The sequence below is a fragment of the Gavia stellata genome, chromosome 1 (genome assembly GCF_030936135.1).
Source record: "Gavia stellata isolate bGavSte3 chromosome 1, bGavSte3.hap2, whole genome shotgun sequence".
In the NCBI taxonomy this organism is placed as follows: Eukaryota; Metazoa; Chordata; class Aves; order Gaviiformes; family Gaviidae; genus Gavia; species Gavia stellata.
The window spans coordinates 30,802,969-30,812,663 of NC_082594.1; the positions used below are offsets into that span (position 1 = coordinate 30,802,969).

Consider the following 9,695-nt stretch of genomic DNA (forward strand, 5'->3'; position numbering starts at 1 on the left):
AAAGACAAAGGGAAACTAGAAGTTAGTTAATGTGTGCTTGATTTTTATAAACCAACCATCGTAACTGGGAGGTTTTTTATATATTTGTGCATGTGTCGTGTTTGTTTAGTTTGTACTTTGGATGAGCCTTGGCTGTCTTGAAATTTGTCAGACTAGTTCACTCTCCAGTATTGTCACTTGTAAAGCATTTACTAACCAATACATAAAGATATAAAGTCCATTTCTAAAAGTCAACTGGGAGTCAATAAGAAGAAAAGTAGTCATGGGTTTTTTAATTCTGTTGTGGAGAGCTGAATGGAGAAGTAAGCAACCTTGGCAGACATAGTCAAAGCCTAGAAACAGTTAATGTAATTGTAATTCAGATCAGATACATGATGAATTAACTCTTCTACTGTTTTAATATTCTTTTAATTTCTAATCTTTACACTTTTTGAGTTGAGCTGCAGTGCACCTGTTCAGTAAAATGGTATACTGTGTGTTTCTGTTTTGATGAAACAGTACCCATTTTTAGGATGTAGCTCAGAGGATAAAGTGCTAAATTGTATTTTGCAAAATGTTTTTATAAAGAGACGTCTTAAAATGATCTTTGTTTTAGTATAAGTAACAGCAATGTCTTTAACATGCAATTTTTTTTCCTTCCCACTTTGGATATTCAGACAGCAGCACTGAGAGCAGTAGGCAACATAGTAACTGGTACTGATGAACAAACACAAGTTGTTCTCAATTGTGATGTTTTGTCTTATTTCCCAAATCTCCTGACGCATCCAAAAGAGAAGATAAACAAGGTATGATTTGTTTCTTCCTAACTTAATCTTTTTCTTTAAGAAATAAAACAGTAGTCTGTAGAATATTGCAGAAGAATTTCTTACAGATGTTATTTCCGGCATCTGAGCAATTTTGTATAAAGATGCAGCCTTTGAGGCTGGTGCTTAATTAGGGCTAAAGCCAAACAGCCATAGTGAAGATCCATGCACTGGTGTTGATGCCTAGTGCTTTTTGGGAGGACTGATGTTTTTGGCTTTGGAGTGTGATACTTTTTTTTCATTTGCAAAGTGAGTAACTGGCTAACTTGCGTTACAGTTTTTCATAACTAAAGAGTTTTACTTTTGGTTGAATCCAGTGAGTTGAGTAAGACTGATCTAGTTTTTCCATTCCACCTTTTCATAGTGGAATTTGTTCTCTTGTCCCTCTTCACCTTCAAGGAAGTAGGGAGTACTGCTGTCCTTGCATTTCCTTGCCTTCCTTTTGGTAGAGGTAACTTTGCTGCTGCAAAGACTGGATGGAATAGGAGGAGTTAGATGAAAGAAAGTGATCAGTGCCCTCTTTTCCAGAGCTGTATTTAATGTTATTTGCATTTTTTTTAATCATTGTACCATCTTCCACTGCAAAAATGGGGCTGGCTGAGGAGGAGGTTTTTTGTTTAGCTTACATGATTCCCCCACTTCGTGTACCATTGAGGGGAAATCTGTTTGTGAGGAATCTGTTTCTTCAGGCCCTGTCAACAGTCAAGAGCTCTGAAGAAGTTATCTCTAACAGTTCAAACTACTGTGATTTGTTTCTGCCTGCCCTTCTAGCTCTCACAAAAGAATGATGAAGAGCTCTTTTTGAATGCCAAGAGAGGATTTACTTTTGTATAAGGGGAGTCCAGAAATGCTTTGAGTTTTGTTTTAAGTGTATGTTGTGATGGGCAAATACAAATAAAAGCAAGATACACATCCCTAAAAAATGGAATCCGTTTTTTTTTTCCTGCGGTACTTCATAATTGGCTGCTTGCCACATCTGTCTTTTACTTAAGATTGGAGCCTTTTTAAGATGTTCTGGATTGTTTTGACAAGTATCCCCCTTTGTAACCAGCAATTTGTAACTGCCATTGGATAGATGTTAGCTATGTCGATGAAGTACCTGAAAGAGATAACTGCTGAGTAAAGTCTCAGGCCTGAGAGTCTTGTCTGATACTTGAATGAGCTTTGTGAGCTCCACTTCATGTTTCAGGAAGAAACTGGGAGCTGCAGTTGATATTCCTTGTATCAGCACAGAAAGCTACTACTGAGCTGTTAGTAGTAGGATTACAGGATAAGTCCTTTTTTATATGAGGTTTTACCAGTTTTCCAATTTTCTTTGCAAAACTGATTGAAAGTTTAAAACATGACTGTGACTCCAGCAGTGCAAAGTGGATATAAGGTTTAAGTCAGTATCGCTCCCAATGTATGGAGACACTCCTTGTGAAAGTAATAATCTGGCCCCGTAAATTAATCATACCAATTTTACATTGATCCCCTGCATGTTTGGCTTTCACAGTGCAATAAAAGTTTGTGTGCTAGAAGTGCTATTGGGGAGGAAACCTGGAGGTTCTGTTTAGTGATTGGTCATGGTACGATTTTAGGTTTTGAAGTTGTTTTCTTTAGTTTGGTTATTTGTTTTTTTAATCTGTTAACTAGTTTTTAAGTGTTCTGCTTTTTTGTTTTGTCCAATTGTAGGAAGCAGTTTGGTTCCTTTCCAATATCACAGCAGGAAACCAGCAACAAGTTCAGGCTGTAATAGATGCTGGACTAATCCCTATGATCATACACCAGCTGGCCAAGGTCAGTCAAACTATCAGCTATGCAAGTTGTCATCCTCTTTTTATAAATCTGACACAAGGAGTCTGTGATTTTTAATAATAAGCTTGACAGATGTTTCCATGCTGATTTTAATGAGGTATTAATTTTACTTTTCAGGGGGACTTTGGAACACAAAAGGAAGCTGCTTGGGCAATTAGCAATTTGACAATAAGTGGGAGAAAAGATCAGGTATGTGTAGTGGGATTTCAAATTGTCACAAAAACGTTTCACATGCAGCCATTTGTAAGAAGCACAATGTTGAAAGCACTTTTTTTTTTCTTCATTATTTAGGTTGAATACCTCGTACAGCAAAATGTAATCCCACCGTTCTGCAATCTACTCTCAGTAAAGGATTCTCAAGTGGTACAGGTGGTGCTGGATGGTCTGAAAAACATCCTGATAATGGCTGGTGATGAGGCTAGCACAATAGCTGAAATTATAGAAGAGTGTGGAGGTAATTAGGCTTTTAAAAAAATTAAATTTGCTGGATATTATTCTGTCTTCCCCTTGCTGCTGTTGATATTTACTACAGCATTTTTTTACCATGGACTATTTGAATAAGCAAGTGAGACTTTTCTAATCAGAGAAATGACTTTTTTTCTATTTAGTTTTGTTTAGAGATTGTCATTTGGGAGGCAATTGGTGAAGGAGCTTTCTGTAGCTTAGCTATTTTTAAGTGAGAATTGTACTTCTTTTCATTTGATTATTGCATATACTTTGTTGTATGGTAAAATACACAATTCTTGCTTTAGTTCATTGTCGTGGAAGCAGTTGCTAGGATCATAATTTCATTATGACCAAAGCAGGATGATGAGTCTTTTGTATACTGCAATCCAAGTTTTAACACATGCTAATTATGTATTATAGTAAGATAGCAGTAAAGGGATGTTGAAGAACATACTACACTGAAAGTTTTTCCCTTGTATTATTCCGTATCTAGTTTGGAAATGTGACTAGTGTTTTAAGCTGCTTTTGGTGTGAGGCTTTGTTGCCTTGTTGTTTTAAACTTGTATGCAACACAGAAATGTAGCCACTTGCTTTTAGTGATATACAGAAAGCACAATGACTAAAACAAAAGCTATGTAGTAGACAGAGAAGTCTTAAAAACAATTAAATAGATATTTTTATCTAAAAAGAGAGGAGATTCCATTATCCTTTGTTCATAAAATGGGATATTCCATGGTATGCAAAGGTTCACAAACTACTGGTCTTTCCTCGTAGAGACAAAGATAGCTACTGTGTAGATAATTGCAAACTGAACTACGTTATTTCTAGTATGTTTCAGTAGTAATGTTTCATTATTTTTCTTAGTTTTTTCAAAGTAGTCAGTATCTCCAGTTTAAACTTATAAAACTCTTCTCCATTTTCTTTTATTCAGGGTTAGAGAAAATCGAAGCCTTGCAACAGCATGAGAATGAAGACATTTATAAACTAGCATTTGAAATCATAGATCAGTATTTCTCTGGTGATGATGTAAGTATGCTAAAGTTTGAAGAGTATACGTACTGTGCTGTTAGCTTAGTAAGTACGTTGTCATTGTTCCTCAGTTCCCGTTGTCATGAGCATAGGTTATCTGGAAAATGAGTTTTCCTGCTACTTTTTCAGTACAGCTTCCCTTAATTGAAAGTCTTTGAAGAGTTTCTCAATACCAAGAATTTTCTTTAGCAACATCAAGATGACTGCTCTGGTTTTGCCTAATATATTGATTGACACTGATGTAATTTTGTCACACTGACATGTAAATTGACATGCAATTACTTGTGATTAGAGTCTAAACAGTTCTCTGGCTCTCCTTTTTACTTTCTCATATATCAGTCTTTGGAGGGGGTGGTGGATCCTTACTTTCAGCTTGGTTACTGTATTTCATCTCTGTAATTGCTCAGTCTGGATTCTGCATTGAAAAGAGTCATCAAAACTGTTAACACTTTCTGTAACTGATTGATCTAGACCATTTGATATTTTTTTGCACCCTGATCAGGTATTTTGACCCTTTGGGTTCTAGCTTTTTCTGCTACTGGCTGCTTCTGAGTGCCTCAGAAGCACTTCAACAAGCAATTTGAAGACAAACAATAATTATCTTTTCCAGGCCATCCAGGGTGTCTGTAGTTCTGCAGCCTAGCAGAACTATGTCTTCAGTTCTTCTCTTAAATTGAACTCTTCAGATACCAGCTCTAACTTTAGGACTCGTTAATTTTCAATTCATGGGCACATCATGCAATTGCGAAGTTAGTTGCAGAAGTTAAGATACATGAAAAGTTCCCTATGCTTGTAATGATAATGTGAGCAGTGTCTAATAGTCTCTATAATGGCTCTGCGACTTCTGTAGCTATCTGAAGAGCACAGTCTAGTTGGTGCAGGTAGAAAAATATCCCTTTTGAGATTAGTACTCCTTTTTGTGCATTTACTTTTTACATAAACTAATGCAATTTAATCTATGCCTGATTTGCTGAATTTACCTCCTTTACTCAGGAGCAAGACCTTACTTCAGATTATTGTTAGTACTGTTACCATGTTTTCTGGGGCTTCTGAAACTCAAAATTGTAGAAATTCTATGATTGGGAGATAGGAGTTAAACCATAAAACCAGACAAATTTACAGGCAGTAACTATAAGTAGGAAAATAACTCTTGTTGTTTGAGGACTGGTGAAAAAAAAAATAAAATCCAAAATGCCCTAGGGAGACAAGAGACTGGTTATGTTAGCCTGTTTGGCAGGATTAAGATTGACTGCCCAGGAGTATTCCTGCCTTCTGTCACCTCAGGATCTTCTGTATTCTCATGAGATGTTGCTGGCTACTAGATATCCCTTCATTGTTAATCCCATCTGCTCCTTTGCTGAGCCCTGTAAAGTGAACAGGCATGTACTTTAGGACCAGCATTAATGGCTTCCTGACTTTAGTTTATTATGTTAAAGGCATGTGAACTTAGGTAACATTACTTTGTAGTACCCCTGCAGAAGGCAGAAGTGCTAATTTATCAACTCACAAACATTTTGCAAAGCATTCTGAAAACGGATTCGATCTTCATTTGGGCATGACATGCCCCACTCTTCCTCCTGCGGATTGTTGCTGTCACCAAAGGCCTTAATCTCTTTCCCCCAGTTTAGGTATTGTCACCCAAAGTAAAGAGAAACAAAGATCTTAAGTGTGTCAGTTCTGACATCCGCACTAGTCCAAGGCCAGGTCTCGGAACGCTATTTAGACCCTCCACACAAGGGTTCTTACCTGCTTCAGAATGACACAAATCATACGGTTCCTGCAGCCTGGTTTGTAGAGGTGACATGTTCAGGGAATAGATGCAGCTGGTGATTTGGAGGAGGATGGGTAGGGTTTGCAGTTGTGCGTATTGAGGCTACTGACCATGTTATTTGCTGTTCCTAGAGGCAGTAAATACCTAAATTCTAACAGCTCTGAGGAAGTTGGGTGAAGTTGAATACTGATGCCTTTCATTCTACATCCATAGAGTAACGAAGTACTTTAGGTTTAAAAAAAAATTCAGATTGTGCTTATGAGAGCTATATAACACTGCTCTGAAATGAGTAATTCTAAATCCTTCAGATTCTGTTAGGAGATACTGAGTACTCTTCTAAGCTTTATGTAAGTATTTCTATCAGCTGCCAATAAAAATTATTTTCATGTTGAAAGAAAATGGGAGAAAGTACAAAACTAATTTGGGGATTCACAACTGATGATTAGTCTGGAAGTACTAAAAATTGGCATTGAAAATTAAATCACACAACTGAATTATCAACTGCTTTGACCAAGCAGCAACCCAGTCTCTAAACATTACAATTTTCTGTTTCCTTAATGCTATTAGAACAGAATTGATGTGTTGTTCTTTTTAAACGTATTTGAGGAATTAAATTGGAAAAAACGATCTAATTTTATTGCAATAATACTTTAGGAAAAAAAAGAAAATATGAACATTTGTGAATCTCTTCTACGTGTACTGAATTGTGCAGGGAACTGACCTCGTATGTGTTTTTGTTGTATTTTATAGATCGATGAAGATCCCAGTCTCATTCCTGAAGCCACTCAAGGAGGTACTTACAACTTTGACCCAACAGCCAACCTACAAACAAAAGAATTTAATTTTTAAATTCAAAAAAGTGCAGCTTCTCTGTCCCACACCAGTATGAAGCACCACCAGATGGCTACCAAGTGAAGAAACAAAAGGCTCCAAGACACACATGCCTCTTCGTTTTGATGCTTCTAAAGCAAGCCATGTATCGGTCACTTTGCAGTTGCCAAACATCACTATCACATGGACTGTAAATGCATATGCATGATCTCTTAAACTGTTTCAGAATTCTTTTTAACAGTCCCAACTACCTTTTTTTGCCTTTTTCCTGGTGCCACATGCTGACAACCGCAGTCTGCAGTTTTGTTAAGAATATTCCATAGTGGTGGCACATTGGCTTTCCACGGAAAAGTAGCTTCTTTGGAAAATGGTGCGCTGTGGATCAAGACACTTTGGTATGATGCGTACATTTTGGAAGACTTTACAGGGGCCCAGTTTGCTCTGAGCCTCCATCATCGTCCTCCACAAACATATTTTCATATACTTTATGTGGAAGAATAGCTTCAAAAATGCAAGCCAAATGAATTTCATTGGTGAAACTGAAATAAAAGTAACTTTAAAAAAAACACTTGGCAATTGATTAAACACTTAAGTTTAAAACAAACAAAAAAAACTACTTCAGCTATCAGTAATTGATGTGTGTTCATTAACTGCCTCAGAAACCAGGGTTGGAGAATGAACTGTAGATTTGGACTGGTAAAGCTTTTGCCATTATACCTAATTTTTGAGAACAGCGAGCCCTATTTGACCACTCACTTCAGCCTGTGTGTTCCTGCTGTTTTGAAGTAATCAAATGCTGTGCATGGTATTTTACCTGAGCTACAACCTGTTATGGACTTGAACTTCTGTTTAAGCTGAAAGCAAGAGTCCCAGACTGTAGAAAAGAAAAAATTCTGTCCAAAAATGTGTTAGTTAAAAAGAATCTTGCTTTCAACTTTCAGTAGTCAATATATTTTGTTTTAAATTGATAATTGGATATGGTTGATTTATATTGGGTTTAAACTGTGGAGCTTTCATGTTTACTGTAATTTAGTCTTAAACTATTTTTTACTTAGTAACCAGTGCTTATGATGATGTGGTTGGCAACAAACCAGCAACTACTTAGAAGCGTCATAAAAGCTTCATTCTTGGAGTATTGGAAGAGTAATTCAGAAATGAGTCTCAAATCTTACTCACATGATTAAAAAAGATAGAAACTGGTTGATGTGTGAGGCTGTATGGAAGCTGCCGTTTATTCAGCATAAACCTGATGTGCAGCGCACATTAAATAACTTTACATAAGGTATGTGAGGTCATTGCTTTTGGAAAATCGTCTGACCCAGTCATTTTCAAAGGGATTTTGGTATTGCTGGGGTGAAGATCGATAATTTTGAAATTCTGTAAGCTATCACACAAACTGGTTTTGTTGCTGTTGTTTACTGGGTGTAATTTCCCAATGCATTGATGTGAAGGGATAGAAAAATCTAAACTAATTTAGTTATTGGATGTGGGTTGTATTTACTGTGATGAAGATAAGGACAGATGCCATCAGAGCTTTGTGGATCAGCTGTTTTTCCACTGATGAACAACGCATAGCAGGTGTGCATTCATTAAATATATATCTGCCAAGGTGGAGCCACTTTAAAGAGTGAGTTGTCTTGTATCTCAGCTGGATACAAGCGTATGTTTAAACTGCAAGATTTTTACTTGCTAGATAATCTGTTTTAATATAGTGGTTTGGCCTCTGATTATTTATAGGTTTTATAAATTTTAGAATCAATTTCTCTTTAAGGTGGCTCAGATTTTTCAACTCTTGTGCACATAAAATTGAGTTGAAGTTCATTGTGCCTTTTTTCTTTTCCCAAAAGTTGAGTTGAAGCTTCATATGGTAACTGCATCCTGTTCACACACTATAGTCTAAAATCTTGAAACTGTGTGGTGTTCGCTAAAAAACTAAACAATAAAAAGTCAAAGTTAGGTAAGGTCACAAAGTTTTTGTGGAATTAGAGTTCCAGCAGGTGTTATTGTGAACAAATATTTCCCCCCTTCTAATTCAGTCTCCCTATATGCCATATAGACTGACGGATACCCTGTTCAGCCTGCACTCACTATTATCCTAGAGATTACATACAAATTGATACTGAAACAACAGTTTTCCACTACTGTGAAGATTCGATCCTTTTCTTGTACTCAATGCATTACATTAAAAGTGAACATCGGAGAACTGGGTAAGGCAGGACAAAGTGTTTGCTCAGTTCTTTCTGTTGTGACCTTATCAGCTTTTGATTGGGATTGCACCATTTCATAGTTAATAAAGGAAACAAAGTATATTGCTGCACTTTTACGTTTTCAGAACAGTGTTTAAAATTGCATTGTTTTTATTATTTTTTTAAACTATCAGTTAAAATAGACTAAAACGTTCTTTCAAAGAGGCATCTAAATGTGTTCCTAATTTTGTATATGGGCTTAGGTTTTGTAACCAATAAAAAGCTGCTATCAAATACTATAAAAAATTCAAGAACTTATTTTGAAGATGATGAAACTGCTTAGTCTTCATGGATTGACTTAGGGGTTTTTGTCTTTGACTAGATGTTGGTTAGCAGAACTCTGCATCAAATCTTGAAGTATGTTACAAGAATGAATACAGGAAGCTAATGCAGTCATCTCTGAAACTTTGGATACTGTTCCAGCACGGAGTTTTACACTTTTTAAGGAGATGTTTCCCAAATGTGTGCAGGAGGCTGTGGTAAGTGGGCTGCAGCTGATCCACATAACTATTAAATCGTGACTTCAGTTTAAAGGTTTGAAGGTGCACCATCGTGTCAAGGAACTTCCATGGTCTTTATCTACCTCTGGAAAAGTCCTTTCCAGGCTCCCAGTGCTAGGCTCTGATCGCTGGCTCAGCACTAATTTTAAGCTCGGGCTGCTGTACAAGTAGGCCCAACTCCTGCCCGGTGTGCGTTGGGAAGGGGTGTGCACCGAGACTGACTTTAGGCAGGAGACTGGCCTTCCGTGGCTCTCCGTAGCTGGGAGGGATG

General features: G+C 37.0%; 1 protein-coding gene across 2 annotated transcripts in view; it reads left to right on the plus strand.

Annotated features, from left to right (window-relative positions):
- The window catches only part of KPNA3 (karyopherin subunit alpha 3), a 53,698-nt gene extending 44,426 nt beyond the window's left edge, over positions 1-9,272 (plus strand). The window contains exons 12-18 of one of the 2 annotated variants that reach the window (XR_009484250.1): positions 657-785; positions 2,478-2,582; positions 2,718-2,789; positions 2,892-3,054; positions 3,979-4,073; positions 6,598-8,256; positions 9,247-9,272. Coding sequence is in view for 1 of the 2 variants with exons in the window: in XM_059823208.1 (XP_059679191.1) it covers positions 657-785; positions 2,478-2,582; positions 2,718-2,789; positions 2,892-3,054; positions 3,979-4,073; positions 6,598-6,696 (663 nt within the window). In the remaining variant the exon portion in view is untranslated. Of the gene's footprint in view, positions 1-656; positions 786-2,477; positions 2,583-2,717; positions 2,790-2,891; positions 3,055-3,978; positions 4,074-6,597; positions 9,128-9,246 lie in introns of those variants that run through there. The other variant, XM_059823208.1, reaches the window with a different exon arrangement.
- The last annotated feature ends 423 nt before the right edge of the window (positions 9,273-9,695 follow it).